The following is a 17,375-nucleotide window of genomic DNA, read 5'->3' as shown; positions in this document are numbered from 1 at the left end:
TGAAAGCCAAGCTTCCTGGTTGGAATGCTAAATGAGCTATGGATGCAGAGCAAAGCATGTCCTCACAACTCCTAATCCTACACTCATTTTGCAATTCACCATTTCAGAATTTTGTCTATTTTTTGGATAAGAATGGAAAAGCACCTTTTTGAGAAATAAGATCCCAAATCCCTACCTGTGAAAGGTTTCTCCTTCTACCCTCCTAAGCAGAGAAAGCAATTTACAAAAGGTAAAAATAGCTTGCCTGCAGGACGCCAAGGTGTCTTTGTGCATGAAATGTCAAGAGAACGAGCACTGAAATGTCACAATCAGAGCCAAAGTTTATACCATTATACATTTAAAATGAAATAAAAACCATTGCAGTTACAACATTTACTGCACTGGTCATCTGAAACACACGTGACAACAGAAAGGGGACTACAAATATATTCATAAACATCTGGATTACTGTGGTTCGCACCAAAAACAGGATGCTAACAGAAAACAGGAAGGAACATTGGAAAATGTAGCAAATTCACTGAGAAGAAAACAACGAGACATGAAGGTTAAATACATTCTCTTCCCTCCATTCACCCTGTTTCTAATTATTGAGCAAGAGCGTGAAAGAGCAGTGCTCCTGATTGCAGCTGCTTGGTGCTGCAGCGAGAAGCAAATCTTCTGTTGTTAATAATATTGAAAGTGACCAAAGCTACAAGGTCCTCAACTGTGTTTCTGTGGAGAAAATGGCTTCCACTGTTGAGAACTGATTCTAAGTTCAACACGTCCATTTGACAGACACGCTCCCTTTCTGTCTAAATGAAACTGTATCTTAATTCCAGCATCATTGCACAAGACAGTTGGCAGGCAGTGAAATGGCATATTGTCAGTGTGCATGTTTATGAACTGATCTGTGAGTCACATCATCATGACATTTGTATGGAGACAATATTGTTAATTAAAGCTACACTTAATGAGAACAAGTGTTTGATACACACCTAGTGTAGAAAACATTAGGAACACCCTCCTAATATTGAGTTGCACCCCATTTTGCCCTCAGAACAGCCAAATGTTCGTCGGGGCATGGACTCTACAAGGTTTTTAAAGTGTTCCACAGGGATGCTGGCCCATGTTGACTCCAATGCTTCCCCACAGTTGTGTCAAGTTGGCTGGATGTCCTTTGGGTGGTGTACCATTCTTGATACACAGGAAACTGTTGAGCATAAAGTACCTAGCAGCGTTGCAGTTCTTGACACACCGAAACCGGTGCGCCATGCACCTACTACCATACCCTGTTGAAAAGCACTTAAATATTTTGTCTTGCCCATTCACCCTATGAATGGAACACATACACAATCCGTCTCAATTGTCTCAAGGCTTAAAAAGTATTATTTAACCTGTCTCCTCCCCTTCATCTTCACTGATTGGTTGATTTAACAAGTGACATAAGGGATCATAGCATTTCAGCTGGATTCACCTGGTCATTAGGTCTATGAGGTGGTCCTAATGTTGTTCACTCAGTGTACAGTACTGTCGTGTGGGGATATTGTATATGCATTAAACATTTTCAACCACAAACAATGGGTCACAGGAAGATGTCACAGGAAGGTCAAAAAGATCATCAAGGACAACAACCACCCGAGCCACTGCCTGTTCACCCGCTATCATCCAGAAGGCGAGGTCAGTACAGGTGCATCAAAGCTGGGACCGAGAGACTGAAAAACAGCTTCTATCTCAAGGCCATCAGACTGTTAAACAGCCATCACTAGCACATAGAGGCTGCTGCCTATATACATTTACTTGAAATCACTGGCCACTTTAATAAATGGAATACTAGTCACTTTAATAATGTTTACCTATCTTGCATTACTCATCTCATATGTATGTACTGTATTCTATTCTATTCTACTCTATCTTAGTTTATGCTGCTCTGACATTGCTCGTCCATATATTTATATATTCTTAATTCCATTCCTTTACTTAGATTTGTGTGTATTGGGTATATGTTGTGAAATTATTAGATATTACTTGTTAGATATTACTGCAATGTGGGAGCTAAAAACACAAGCATTTCGCTACACCCGTAATAACATCTGCTAAACACGTGAATGTGACCAATATGTTTGATTTGATTTTGATTAGGGTTTTTGGACCATAAAGATATTTTGGATTTGTTATAAGAGGAAAGATTGTAGAAGAGAGATTTATATTTACGTGGCTCATACTTTTCACTTTTATAATGGAAGAAGACAAACAAAATATATTGTTTACTTTGAGTCTGGTTTGTTTTCTATTTCCAGGTGAATCAAGGAGAGCTTTAACAGTTCTACATAGTGGATTATGGCCTATTCATCAAGGAGAGCTTTAACAGTTCTACATAGTGGATTATGGCCTATTCATCAAGGAGAGCTTTAACAGTTCTACATAGTGGATTATGGCCTATTCATCAAGGAGAGCTTTAACAGTTCTACATAGTGGATTATAGCCTATTCATCAAGGAGAGCTTTAACAGTTCTACATAGTGGATTATAGCCTATTCATCAAGGAGAGCTTTAACAGTTCTACATAGTGGATTATGGCCTATTCATCAAGGAGAGCTTTAACAGTTCTACATAGTGGATTATGGCCTATTCATCAAGGAGAGCTTTAACAGTTCTACATAGTGGATTATGGCCTATTCATCAAGGAGAGCTTTAACAGTTCTACATAGTGGATTATAGCCTATTCATCAAGGAGAGCTTTAACAGTTCTACATAGTGGATTATGGCCTATTCATCAAGGAGAGCAATGTTACTAATTAGTTCTGGAGATTGAGCTGCACTTTCTCTGAAGTACCATATCACAGCATCATTAATTAGCACATTCAAATCACTTCCTTAAGATACTGTCATAATCCACACGTTACATGCTAGATGTTATATGAATTGATAAAGTCATACAAGAACCCAACAGTCAAAGTAAAATAATAACACTGCTAGGAGTCCTTGGCTCTAACATAAATATGTCATTTGTGGCAAATGCATTTCTGGGCTATGTCTGGTGTTCTTTGCTATGCCTTTCCATCAAAAGTGTGCGCCATCCGCTGGCTCTTGTACACGCCTCCCATTGTGGCAACAAGGATTTGCCACTGCAGGAGAGAGGGAGGGGTTATGAGACAGGCAGGAAACTCTCTGCCATGAAGATACAGTATGCCACAGGGAAAACAGAAGTACAAAGAATAAGTAATGCACTGGAAATATACTGTAAATACAACATACTGTTTCTTTGTGGTGTAAGGACATACAAAAGCCCTAAGCAAACAAGAAAATATTGGATGACAAAAAATAAGCTGTGTGCATGTACTAAGTTAAAGCTTGTATACAGGGAAATATCTACAGTAGGATACTGTGGGCTTATCACTGATAGTGGTATCCAATATATTCACCAAATGCTTTTCTCAGGGAACACAAGTTACCCAATTCAGCAATATTTCAAAACTATTATGAGTACTGCTTTAACAACACAAGTAAGTGTATTTATTTGGTGAAAGGAAAAAAAATATTTGAAAAAGTCCTGTAGTTTTGATGATTCATAATGCAATCCATACTCAAGGCTGAATTTCAGTGGGATTCATTCACAGGAGGCAGCAGAGGGGAGGACGGCTCATAATAACAGCTGGATTGAAGTCAATGGAATGGTATCAAACACATAGAAACCTTGTGTTTAAGGTGTTCAATGCCATTCCATTGATTCCATTCCAGCCATTACTATGAGCCCATTCTCCCCAATTCAGGTGCCACCGGCCTCCTGTGGCATTAATTTAGTAACAGTGAAAGAACTTGTCAGCTGCAGAGTTTCCTCTGCCAGCACAACTCCTGCTTGCTCGCTGAAATGTATTCCTACTCCCTGGGTGGACAAGAGGAATCTTTCGTCAAGCCTTATCCATCCGGCATGAATCTGGAATCAGTTGGATACACCCTCCTCTGAATTCATGTCCTAGATACAGAGTGGATGATTCTCATGATTATATTCCTGCTCAGGACCCAACACATACAGACACAGACAACATTACCACCCCTGAGAGACTCATACCCCAACGATGAGCCGTTTCACAGATTTTTATGATTCTGAACCACATATTATTTGGGAACATATTGTCTTCAGGTGTTGTGAACATTCCAAGCGTGTTCTCCACCCCCGATTTCTTATTCTACAGATTAGGCTGAGAGGGAAAATATTCTCCCTCAAAGGAAGAAGGGAAAGACCCAAACAGACTAAGTATGTGTGGCCAATCAACTTTGTGCCTTGCTGTGCCTTCTGTCCCTCTGGGCACGTTGATCCAGGCGCAGTGAAGTCCTCCTTCTCCCCCGGCGCCTGTAATACCTGCATGATGAGAGCCAGGGCGCTGGCAGCTGCAGCAGTCACACTCCCCCCACAGCACCCCACCTACAACCACCCTCCCATCTACTGCGCACACACACAGTCTGCTGAAGCTCTTTAGAGCCACCTACTGCATTCCTGACTGTACAGCAGTGTTACTACTGCTTCTCTGCTCTGTGGGTTGTACTGAGAGTGATGTTTAGAACAACATGAGAGATTGCAATCGTAGGAGTTGATTGAGGCATCTAATAAACACTATGGCAGATGGGATGATTCTAATTAGACTGAAGCTAAACATAGTATGGTGACTAATTTTAGACCCAGTCATAAACCAAAAAGTGTTACTTTCCTTACTAATTTGAAAGTCCACTTTTGTGTATTTTGGGTACAAAGGCAATTGTTACCGTGTCTGGGAGGATTGCTGATTCTGGGAAACTCAATGAAAGTATTCCCAGTTTCCCACAACAACATCTAAACCTAATCAACCAGAACAGCACTCTTTGTTCAGCACTCTAAATCCAATTAAGGTTGTTTGGACAGATATCTGAATAGAAAAATGTACCATGCAAAAACATAGTTGGTACTCAGCCAAACAAGATTGCTTTCCATTGGGATAACTATGCTCTTCTTCACAGCAGCACAGTGAGCAATCATCCCTCCCTAATAGCATGATGTGATACTGTAGTTCCCACTGTGGAAACTTGATTATATCAATCACACGTCATAAAAACACTTGGTGGAAAATGTAACAAGTCAGAGGAAGGGCAAAGACAGTAAGACATACAGGACTTGGAGATCAACTCCTGGGCCACTTCTAAGATTATGCCTTAGTGGGCAGTCAGAAATGTTTTGGCTGTTTCAAAGCTTGCTTACTGCAATTGTATATGTTTAACATTAACTCAGGCAAAATCCATTGGGTGGGCAACATGACATTTTGGGTGGGCATTGCCCAACCCTGCAGCCCCCTATAGCCAACGGTTATCACCTCTAGAGGAGAGCTACAGAGAGTACTCAAGAAAGAAAATCTAAAGTTGAATGTTGAATGAGTTTACTGTACGCATATGAAGCTGGAGGAATCTCTAGCCAGGCAAAGGCATTCATGTTCACATCCACTGTTACATTCCAACACTACACTTTAATAGTTATATGTGCCCAAGAATGGTTTTGTGGGTTAAATGTGTCCTCCAACATAGAAAACATTTTAGCATTAGACTTATGGAAATATGCAAGGCGATCCCACTGAGCAAAAACTGGTTGAATCAACATAATTTCCACGTCATGTCTACAAAAAAAATCTGTGATGTTGAATCAATGTGGAAAACTGACTGGATTTGAAAAAAGCTATAAACATGAGGGAATTTTGTCATTTTTTTCAACCAACTTTTAACCTAAATCCAATTACATTATATATTTTTTGTGGTTTTAACGTTAGTTGACAACAACCAAATATACAATCAAAACTAGTCGTTGAAATGAAGTCTGTGCCCAGTGGGATGGCTCCCTAACACTGCATTTTGAGTGCTGCCATGGAACTTTTCCTAAAGTATGGTGACATCCTCCTTAGTGGATAAAAGGTTCAATACAAACAGTAGCATAATAAAATAAACACATTAAATCAAAGCTTCCATCTGAAGACATACCACAGTGATGATTCCTAAGATGACTGCTGACAGAAGTGATCCATTCTCCATGCTCACTCAATATCAGGACAGCTGTCCACTGTACGGCTGTCCACTGTACTCTCCACTGTATTATTGCACACTGCACACATCAATTAGCACAGAGGCCTCTCTTTGTGTGTTTCCATTAATACCAAATTGTGTTCACACAAAGCGGTCAATCACTTCACTGCATAGGTAAATTATGCAATTAATCCATGAATGGGTCCCCAAAATAACCGTCAAATGAAAGTCCTTGCATTAAATGCTTTTTGTTCTCCGTGTCTTGTTTGGGAACATTTACAAAGGCATTCATTTCTTTAATTTGCCTAGTTAAAAAAGGTTAAATAAATACAAAAATGTATTTCTTTAATTAATCCATGAATGGGTCCTCCATTCAATTAATTTACTAAAGGGATAGTTTCTATTTATATATGCAAATACAATTTCCTGTCTGTCACATTAGAGGTCTGCTTTATTGAATTCTTCCAGATCTGCTTTTAGTCCCAGCAGAAGGGATGTGTAAATGTACAAATAACTGTATCATTTCATCAGCCTTCCAGGCGCAAGCATCATCGACAGCGAGATGGCATAAATTCAACAACAGCTTGGTAAGGTTTTCAGGTCATGTGAGGACAAGGTACTAAAAAGGGAGTTTTATTTTCTGATAATACAATGCTCCCTTTGATATAGCCACTACTGAAACATGATATTGAGATTACTTCGCAATACAAAATGGAGGCCTTCTGAAAATCACCATCATGCTGGAATGTGTATATTGGACCAGGCTACAGCAATAGCCTCAAAGCACAAGGCACAATGACTCAATAATCAAAACGTAAGGGTAGCCTAAATGTGCTTCCATCATCATTACTCTGATTCCAACACAGGCTCAGTGGTAGGCTGAGAAGATCAATAGACCAAAGCTAGACAGAGATAGAGCTCTTCTCAGTAGGTGCTGCTTCATGTTCTGTTCTCAGCACTGTTCTCAGCTCTTCTCAGTAAGTGCTGCTTCATGTTCTGTTCTCAGCACTGTTCTCAGCTCTTCTCAGTAGGTGCTGCTTCATGTTCTGTTCTCACCACTGTTCTCAGCACTGTTCTCAGCTCTTCTCAGTAGGTGCTGCTTCATGTTCTGTTCTCAGCACTGTTCTCAGCTCTTCTCAGTAGGTGCTGCTTCATGTTCTGTTCTCAGCACTGTTCTCAGCTCTTCTCAGTAGGTGCTGCTTCATGTTCTGTTCTCAGCACCACAAAAAACAGCTCTATTATCGTCACTCACTGTCTGTTTGCTCTAACACTGACAAACGGCTTCAACTCGCATGCAATTGGATTCATTTTGTGTTAGGCATTCAGCAATGGCTTCAATGTGCTCTAATTTGATAGGAAGTAACAACGGTAAAATCTCACATGGATAGAAGCTTGAGACATTTACCTGCCTTACACCCCATAGTTTTAGTTTACCTCTGAAAACTATAGGCTATACAGGAAAGTATTGGATTATTCAAGTAATTAGGACAAGTCAAAAATTCCCTTTCAAGTACCTTTCTTTCGCCTTCAAAGGAATGACACAAAATATATAAAAAATTAATTTGCAAATGGTTTATACCACCAGCTAGGTCCTCAGCAGCTTGCCAGCAGGATGCCATCCACATTATCTACTAGAAGTCACATCTGTTCATCTCCAGTACCCTACATTTGGCAATGGTAATTCATTGACCCATTATTAGACCTGTATGTGTTCCATATTGTCACCAAACCAGCCTTGACTCTGTTCACTTCAACCCAAAGAATTGATACACCTCTACACACATGGTGTATCATTACCATGAATCCAAAGTTTATTGTGAGCAGAGAAAAATGGGTGAATGTGCATCAGAATTGAAATAACATAGTATCCACAGAGTTTAAGACATTGGTCTTATATTGTAAATTATAAATACATAAAACAGGTAGCTAGGTATACAGTGAATGCAGTAGGTAGGTATGTTAATAGAGCGAAATGGAAGAAAATGGAGTGAGTCAACTGGTTGTCCACTGAGTGAGGCCTGCCTCCATAGTGTTAAGTTAGTAGCCTAGTTGTGGTTCACTTCCACCAGAAGGTCTTTGTTATTCCCACCAGGTGTCCATCCTCCGTACCCTCACCCTCTGCTTGTAATGGTACTCCTTCAGGTGTTTCTTCAGGGTGTTGGGGATGGGCAGCACGTTGATGCCGTCGTAGGTGGTGCAGCTGCTGATCCTCGCCCGGCACACGTGCTGCAGGCTGAAGGGCAGGGTGCGGTGGATGGGGTTGGACAGCAGAGGCTCGAAGAACATGCAGGAGTTGGGGTCCTTGTAGTGCTCCAGCAGCCCCGTGACGGTGGGCGCATGGAAAACACTGGGGTCGTGCACGTCGAAGCTGAAGTTGTGGTTCCACTGCTCGATGCGGGCGTGCAGCGAGCGGCCGTAGCGGCGGAAGCTGACGGAGAAGAGGTAGTCTTCCTGGGCTGAGTCGCGGAGCAGGAAGGTGCCCTCTGGCTTACCCTCCAGCAGTGTCTCGGCCTCATAGCGGTCCATCACACCCCAGTAGCAGGGTAAGTTAGTGATCTGCAGCAGGTCAGGCACCAGACAGTGGATGTAGTCGATCTGGGTGTGGATGCGATAGCCGTCCTGAGTAGGGGGACCCTCAGCCTGGGGCACAACAATTTTGGTTGGCTGGAGGCTGGCTGTGACCTCAGGGTCAACCATGGGGTCAGGCACAGAAGCAGCTTCACAGACAGGGACCAAGGCAGATGCTGAGGCAGAAGAGGAGGAGGCCACGGCCACCACCTCATCGAGAGTGTCCAGACAGCTCTGCAGCAAGAGCTGGTGCTGCTGTTGCCTCTGGAGAAGCAGCTGCTGTTGCTGGTGAATGGTAGCTCTGTCATCCCCTGCAAGCTCATTCATACCATGGGCCAGTTTGGGCCCCAGCTTGTACAGAGGGTTGATCTGGGCCGTCACCTCAAACGTGTGGATCTCTGCGTTGGGTGGCGGCTCCACGCCTTGCTCGATGCTGATGCGCCTGCGCTCTCGTAACCGGTCATCCACATCCTCCACCACGGCGGCCAAGTTTGAGGCAGAGGCACTAGCGCTGACCACCAAGGTGTCCACTACGGGAGGTGTGGAGATGGGGGCTGTGTGCTGCTTGATGAGGTACCACTTCTGAGCCAGCTCGGTGCCTGCAGCGAAGGGACAGTCATCCAGCATGAGTTCAGTAAGGTGGATCTTGCGGCGCGAGGAGGACCCAGCCCCGGCAGCAGCAGCTTGTGGCATAAAGACATGCTGAGTGGAACTGGACGACGGAGTGTTGGTCTTTATGGGGAAACACTGCCCCATGGCATCCTGGATCTTTTGGCGGAGTGTGCGACTGCCACCTGCCCCCCTGCCCTCAGCCTCACTGGTTGGTGGCTCAGCTGTCCCCTGTGCCAGCCTGGCAGTCCCCCTGTCCTGGCTGAGTGAAGTGACCCCCTCCAGGCCCTGCCATCTCCTGCCCTCCTTCAGTGGAGAGGAGGAACAGCGGTCCCTGGGCTCCAGACCAGTCAGCAGGTCCCCATACTCAAACCCATCGCTGACAGGCCGCTCCCCAGCTTGCTCATGGGACGTCTGGCCTTTCTTTTTTCCTCTTCCTCCCTTTTGCCCCCCGCCAGCATCTCTTCTCTCCTCAGACCGGCTCTGTCTCACCTTGGGACGGGCGCCCCGCTCCCTGTCTTTCCCACGATCACCCGACTCCTTTGGTTCAGACATGACAGGTTAATTATGGGCTGGAATAATGGTAGTTGCAGTCGGGGTCAGCTGCAGGGAAAAGGTGATTTGTGGCTGTAGTCAGTTCTCAGCAGCAAGCCCTCCCATTCAGAATCTTCCCAAAGGCTGTCAATAGCATGTCCCATGAATCACTGTCACAGTCACTTGGGGCTACAAGAGAAACAAAAAACAGAATTTCTCTTAGCTGCAGCAATTAGGGGTAAACGATCATATGTACATTAAATATAACTAAGGCCTATAAGCAAGATTTTTTTAAAGCATGCCAGAAAAAATTTGATCACACTAGACTTGTCAACTGATTTCTACAAGAAATGTAATTTTTTTTAAAACTAGGATAAAACTCATAAAATGTCTTTAAATTAACAAAACATGATGTCAAACATTGAAAAGGTATTTTTGCTGCACCCTGACAGCAAAGACTATCGGTTGGTACAGTCAATAAACTATATTCATTGTCAATAACCCATCTAGTAGATCAGGGGTTCTCAAAGTGGGGTCCGGGACCAGATCTGAAATGAATATTACTCAGATTAAATTCATTTTGGCCAAGGATCAGTGGAATAAGTTGAGGGTGTAATATTTGTTGCTTTGTAATTTCACTCAACTATTACTGTAGATAAAGTACAAGGTCATTTCCTGGAATTATAGTACAGCTCCTTTAATCTAGAATTTACGCTGGGCAACATGGGTCTGGAAGGCTCACAGGGATATTGGTATCCACAGTACTTTACCATTTAAAAAAAATTATTCTTGTATTCCCCTTACAATGTTTTTGAAAAATGTTTTTGAACATAAACACACTAGAATACCTCACAATCAAATGCCGACCGTCCCAAGAGAATTCTCTTCGGTTATAGCCACAGCTGTGTATATTCCCCCTCAAGCCGATACCGTGACAGCCTTCAAGGAACTACACTGGACTTTGTGCTAACAAGAAACCACAAATCCTGAGGCCGCATATATTGTAGCTGGGGATTTTAACAAATCAAATTGAAGGAAAACGCTACCGATGTTCTATCAACACATTGTCTGTAGTAATCGCACTTCAAAAACTACAGACCATTGTTACTCTACCTTCCAGGATGACTACAAGGCCCTCCCCCGCCCTCCCGTCGGCAAATCAGATCAGGACTTGTGGGAGAAAGATGTACATATAGGAAGAAACATAATACTGTACCACAAGAGAAAGATAGAGTGCATTTGCCATTCTGGTAAAATGCATTGTCTATTGTATAGGACAGGAAGCCAAAGTAAGGCCATGAGAGCATAGGACAGCTGGACATACCAAGGTCAGAGGGACATACAAAGGAGGGGGTCATGCATGTGGGATGGACTCATATGTTGTATGTGTATAAATCAGAGCCAGTGCTCTGGAAAAGTGTGTGTGTCCGTGGACCATCTAGGCTTCTGATATGTTTGTATTAAAAGCCTATATTGAATTCACAAGTTCTTGTAAGTGTTCAATTTTGTTACGATTCTCCACAACAGACTCCATTCTGCTCCTCCCTTCCTAAAGGCAGAAACTCCAACAGGAAGTACCCGTGCTAAGGTCTATCACAGCTCATCTGACCAATCGAAATCCACACTTCAATATTGTTTTGATCACACGGCTGGGATATGTTCCGGGTTGCCTCGGAGAATTACATTGACACTGAGTTCATCAGGAAGTGTATAGGGGATGTTGTTCCCACTGTGACTATTAAAACCTACCCAAACCAAAAACCGTATATACAGTGCCTTGCGAAAGTATTCGGCCCCCTTGAACTTTGCGACCTTTTGCCACATTTCAGGCTTCAAACATAAAGATATAAAACTGTATTTTTTTGTGAAAAATCAACAACAAGTGGGACACAATCATGAAGTGGAACGACATTTATTGGATATTTCAAACTTTTTTAACAAATCAAAAACTGAAAAATTGGGCGTGCAAAATTATTCAGCCCCCTTAAGTTAATACTTTGTAGCGCCACCTTTTGCTGTGATTACAGCTGTAAGTCGCTTGGGGTATGTCTCTATCAGTTTTGCACATCGAGAGACTGACATTTTTTCCCATTCCTCCTTGCAAAACAGCTCGAGCTCAGTGAGGTTGGATGGAGAGCATTTGTGAACAGCAGTTTTCAGTTCTTTCCACAGATTCTCGATTGGATTCAGGTCTGGACTTTGACTTTGCCATTCTAACACCTGGATATGTTTATTTTTGAACCATTCCATTGTAGATTTTGCTTTATGTTTTGGATCATTGTCTTGTTGGAAGACAAATCTCCGTCCCAGTCTCAGGTCTTTTGCAGACTCCATCAGGTTTTCTTCCAGAATGGTCCTGTATTTGGCTCCATCCATCTTCCCATCAATTTTAACCATCTTCCCTGTCCCTGCTGAAGAAAAGCAGGCCCAAACCATGATGCTGCCACCACCATGTTTGACAGTGGGGATGGTGTGTTCAGTGTGATGAGCTGTGTTGCTTTTACGCCAAACATAACGTTTTGCATTGTTGCCAAAAAGTTCAATTTTGGTTTCATCTGACCAGAGCACCTTCTTCCACATGTTTGGTGTGTCTTCCAGGTGGCTTGTGGCAAACTTTAAACAACACTTTTTATGGATATCTTTAAGAAATGTCTTTCTTCTTGCCACTCTTCCATAAAGGCCAGATTTGTGCAATATACGACTGATTGTTGTCCTATGGACAGAGTCTCCCACCTCAGCTGTAGATCTCTGCAGTTCATCCAGAGTGATCATGGGCCTCTTGGCTGCATCTCTGATCAGTCTTCTCCTTGTATGAGCTGAAAGTTTAGAGGGACGGCCAGGTCTTGGTAGATTTGCAGTGGTCTGATACTCCTTCCATTTCAATATTATCGCTTGCACAGTGCTCCTTGGGATGTTTAAAGCTTGGGAAATCTTTTTGTATCCAAATCCGGCTTTAAACTTCTTCACAACAGTATCTCGGACCTGCCTGGTGTGTTCCTTGTTCTTCATGATGCTCTCTGCGCTTTTAACGGACCTCTGAGACTATCACAGTGCAGGTGCATTTATACGGAGACTTGATTACACACAGGTGTATTGTATTCATCATCATTAGTCATTTAGGTCAACATTGGATCATTCAGAGATCCTCACTGAACTTCTGGAGAGTTTGCTGCCCTGAAAGTAAAGGGGCTGAATAATTTTGCACGCCCAATTTTTCAGTTTTTGATTTGTTAAAAAAGTTAGAAATATCCAATAAATGTCGTTCCACTTCATGATTGTGTCCCACTTGTTGTTGATTCTTCACAAAAAAATACAGTTTTATATCTTTATGTTTGAAGCCTGAAATGTGGCAAAAGGTTGCAAAGTTCAAGGGGGCCGAATACTTTCGCAAGGCACTGTAGATGGCAGCATTCACGCAAATGCGAACCGCTGCATTTAACCACGGCAAGGTGCTGGGAATATGGTTGAATACAAACAGTGTAGTTATCCCCTCTATAAGGCAATCACGCGGATAACACAGTGCCACCGACGCAACCCACTCCCAAGGACTGTGGGCTCTCGTTCTACGTGGCCGACATGAGTAAGACATTTAAGCGTTAACCCTTGCAAGGCTCACGGCCCAGACAGCATCCCTAGCCACGTCCTCAGAGCATGCGCAGACCAGCTGGCTGGTGTGTTTACGGACATATTCAATCTCTCCCTATCGCAGTCTGCAGTCCCCACTTGCTTTAAGATGTCCACCATTGTTCCTGTTCCCAAGAAAGCAAAGGTAACTGAACTAAATTACTATCGCATTGTGGCACTCACATCTGTCATCATGAAGTGCTTTGAGAGACTAGCTAAGGATAATTTGACCTCCACTTTACCTGACACCCTAGACCCACTGCAATTTGCACCCCAATAGAGCCACAGATGATGCAATCACCATCGTACTGCACACTGCCCTATCCCATCTGGACAAGACAAATACCTATGTAAAAATGCTGTTCTTTGACTATAGCTCAGCCTTCAACACCAATGTACCCTCCAAGCTCATCATTAAGCTCGGGCCCTGGGTCTGACCCCCGCCCTGTGCAACTGGGTCCTGGACTTCCTGCTCCCAGGTGGTAAAGGTAGGATACAACACCTCCACTATTCTGATCCTGATCAAGTTTGCAGACGACAACAGCAGTAGCCCGATTATCAACAATGATGAGACAGCCTACAGGGAGGAGGTAAGGGCCCTGACGGAGTGGAGCCAGGAAAACAACCTCTCCCTCAACAAAACAAAGGAGCTGATCGTGGGAGCGAGCACACCCCTATCCAGATCGACGAGACCGCAGTGGAGAAGGTGAAACGCTTCAAGTTCCTTTGTGTACACATCACTGACAACCTGAAATGGTCCACCCACACAGAGAGTGTGATGAAGAAGGCACAATAGTGCATCGTCAACCTTAGGAGGCTGAAGAAATTCAGCTTGGCTCCTAAGACCCTCACAAACTTTAATAGATGCAGAATTGAGAGCATCCTGTCGGGCTGTATCACCGCCTGATACGGCAACTGCATCGCCCTGCAACCACAGGGCTCTCCAGAGGGTGGTGTGGTCTGCCCAACGCATCCCCGGGGGCACAGTGCCTGCCCTCTAGGACACCTACAGCACCCGGTATCACAAGAAGGCCACAAAGATCATCAAGGACATCAACCACCGAGCCACGGCCTGTTCACCCCGCTATCATCCAAAGACGAGGTCCATATAGGTGCATCAAAGCTGAGACAGAAGCTGTTTTTCAGTCTCTCTGTCTCAAGGCCATCAGACTGTTAAATAGCCATCACTAGCCAGCTGCCTCCCGATTACTCAACACTGCACCTTAAGAGGCTGCTGCCCTATGTACATAGACATGGAATCACTTATCACTTTAATAAGGTTTACATACTGTTTAACTAATTTCATATGTCTATACTGTATTTTAGTCAATGTCACTCTGACATTGCTCATCCTAATATTTATATATTTCTTAATTCTATTATTTAACTTTTAGATTTATGTGTATTGTTAGATACTACTACACTGTTGGAGCTAGGAGCAGAAGCATTTCGCTACACCTGCAATAACATCTGCTAAATATGTGTATGTGACCAATAAAATGTTCATTGTAAATTTTGCCATGAGACTTCCTCCTGGCAAAATGTGTAGAATTGCTGTATTTGAGGTTTAAAGCTGCAACAACAAAAAGTCGCTCCGCTGCATGACAAAATATGTAGAATTGCAGAAAATGTGCTTTAAGCCTAGAAAATGTGTTAATTAAAAAAAATACAACTGCTAAAAAAGTTCCTTCCCAGGGGTAGACTTCGTTCATCCGAACATGCAATGCCAAAGTCAAAGTAAATCTCATTGTATACTATTTTTTCTCACTCCAGTTGTGTTCTGATTATGTGGCGGTTCCTGATGAATTTGCTATGACAAATGGGATTCCTGGCTCCAAAATGCTTGAGAACCCAGGTAGATAACTGACTTACTCCCTTCCTTCCTTAATAACGGAGATGACGCAAGAGTTATTTTATAGCTGGATGCGATTGAAGCGGTGCCCCTGGCTAGCCAGTTAACGTTAGCTAGCTAAATGGCTATGTAGCATTAGCCTAGCATCTTCTGAAACGTCTCAGGAATCACTATTTTCTTTAGCAAGATGCGTTAGCTTACTTAAACCTTAGACAATCAATATATATATTTGTTTCATAACAAAAACCCTTTGTCAATGTGCTAAAAACGAACTAAAATAGTTCATGATAACGGAAGCAAGTTTGCTAGTTGAGCTAACAGAAGGCAACATCAAGGGGAAAAAAAGGTTCACTCAAAAGTATTACAAAGGAATGTTCGTGAAGTCTCCTTATTTGACCGTACTGTTATACTGTAATGAAAATGTTATATCATTTTGATCAGATCAATTTACTTACCATAAAAACTTCGTTGTTCTCTCCAAAAGCTAGTGAATAAAACCAGGAAAAGTTCACAACCCGGAAGTAAAAACAAAAATCAAAGTAACTCTATGTAATCTATAACACAGGACATTTCAAAGCAAACGTATTGAAAATTGATTGGTGTATTATCCAGACGAAATGTATGAATGTACATGCAGTTCATATATTGTAGTTTGTAAATATTGACTTACTGAGTCTCCTGATGTTGTTGACTAACTGACTAGGCATGTAGTGTACTGGAATGGAATGTACTGATGGCACCATTACATGCAAAACATACACACTTGTAATCCATACTCATAGGTATGATAAATCAGAATGACCTATGATAAGGCTATATGTAACTGTTGCAAAGTTTCTTATATAATCCAGTTGAAGTCAGAAGTTTACATACACCTTAGCCAAATACATTTTAAACTCAGTTTTCACAATTAATGACATTTAATCCTAGTAAAAAATTCCCTGTTTTAGGTCAGCTAGGATCACCACTTTATTTTAAGAATGTGAAATGTCAGAATAATAGAGAGAATTATTTATTTCAGCTTTTATTTCTTTCATCACATTCCCAGTGGGTCAGAAGTTTACATACACTCAATTAGTATTTGATAGCATTGCCTTTAAATTGTATAAATTGGGTCAAACGTTTCAGGTAGCATTCCACAAGCTTCCCACAATAAATTGGGTGAATTTTGGCCCATTCCTCCTGACAAGAGCTGGTGTAACAGAGTCAGGTTTGTAGGGCTCCTTGCTCGCACACGCTTTTCTATAGGATTGAGGTCAGAGCTTTGTGATAGCCACCCCAATACCTTGACTTTGTTGTCCTTAAGTCATTTTGCCACAACTTTGGAAGTATGCTTGAGGTCATTGTCCATTTGGAAGACCCATTGGCGACCAAGCTTTAACTTCCTGACCAATGTCTTGAGATGTTGCTTCAATATATCCACATACTTTTCTTTCCACATGATGCCATCTATGTTGTGAAGTGCACCCATAACATGCTGCCACCCCCGTGCTTCACGGTTGGGAGGGTGTTCTTCAGCTTGCAAGCGTCCCCCTTTTTCCTCCAAACATAACGATGGTCATTATGACCAGTTTTATTTTTGTTTCATCAGACCGGAGGACATTTCTCCAAAAAGTACAATCTTCGTCCCCATGTGCAGTTTCAAACCGTAGTCTGGCTTTTTTAAGAGGCAGTGGCTTCTTCCTTGCTGTGCGGCCTCTCAGGTTGTCAATATAGGACTCGTTTTACTGTGGATATAGATACTTTTGTACCTGCTTCCTCCAGCATCTTCACAAGATCCTCTGCTGTTGTTCTGTGATTTATTTGCACTTTTCGCACCGAAGTACATTCATCTTCAGGACAGAACGCGTCTCCTTCCTGAGCGGTATGATGGCTGCGTGGTCCCATGGTGTTTATACTTGCGAACTATTGTTTGTACAGATGAATATGGTACCTTTAGGCGTTTGGAAATTGCTCCCAAGGATGAACCAGACTTGTGGTCTCCTTTTTTTTCCTGAGGTCTTGGCTAATTTCCATTGATATAGTTTAAGAAATTTGTGGAGTGGTTGAAAATGGAATTTTAATGACTCTGACCTAAGTGTATGTAAACTTCCGACTTCAACTGTGTATGTAATAAATAAATACACACACAATACTGTGAATAAAAGAAAACACTGATGATACCACAAACA

The 17,375-nt window shown here is 42.6% G+C and overlaps 1 protein-coding gene across 2 annotated transcripts; it reads right to left on the bottom strand.

Moving 5' to 3' along the window:
- Positions 1–7,805: 7,805 nt before the first annotated feature.
- LOC110507786 (suppressor of cytokine signaling 5) lies at positions 7,806–15,964 on the bottom strand. Of its 2 annotated transcripts, XM_036965428.2 has the most exons (3): positions 15,875–15,964; positions 15,660–15,688; positions 7,806–9,917 (listed from the first exon to the last, which is right to left on the bottom strand). In XM_036965428.2, the coding sequence occupies exon 3, from the start codon at positions 9,747–9,749 to the stop codon at positions 8,097–8,099; it is 1,653 nt and encodes a 550-aa protein (XP_036821323.2). In that variant the 5' UTR covers positions 9,750–9,917; positions 15,660–15,688; positions 15,875–15,964; the 3' UTR covers positions 7,806–8,096. The 2 variants fall into 2 exon arrangements, with proteins under 2 accessions (XP_036821323.2, XP_090079793.1); XM_090223667.1 differs by lacking the exon at positions 15,875–15,964 and having other exon boundaries at positions 15,660–15,801.
- Between the last annotated feature and the right edge of the window lie 1,411 nt (positions 15,965–17,375).

This window comes from Oncorhynchus mykiss, chromosome 27 (genome assembly GCF_057628025.1).
Source record: "Oncorhynchus mykiss isolate SJ-2025 chromosome 27, ASM5762802v1, whole genome shotgun sequence".
Lineage (NCBI taxonomy): Eukaryota > Metazoa > Chordata > Actinopteri > Salmoniformes > Salmonidae > Oncorhynchus > Oncorhynchus mykiss.
The sequence above is the reverse complement of the archived record's forward strand: the minus strand, read 5'-3'. Positions and strand labels throughout refer to the sequence as shown.

Bases quoted from the DNA above. Each gene is read 5' to 3' on its own strand.
- LOC110507786 (XM_036965428.2), bottom strand. From the start codon at position 9,749: ATGTCTGAACCAAAGGAGTCGGGTGATCGTGGGAAAGACAGGGAGCGG.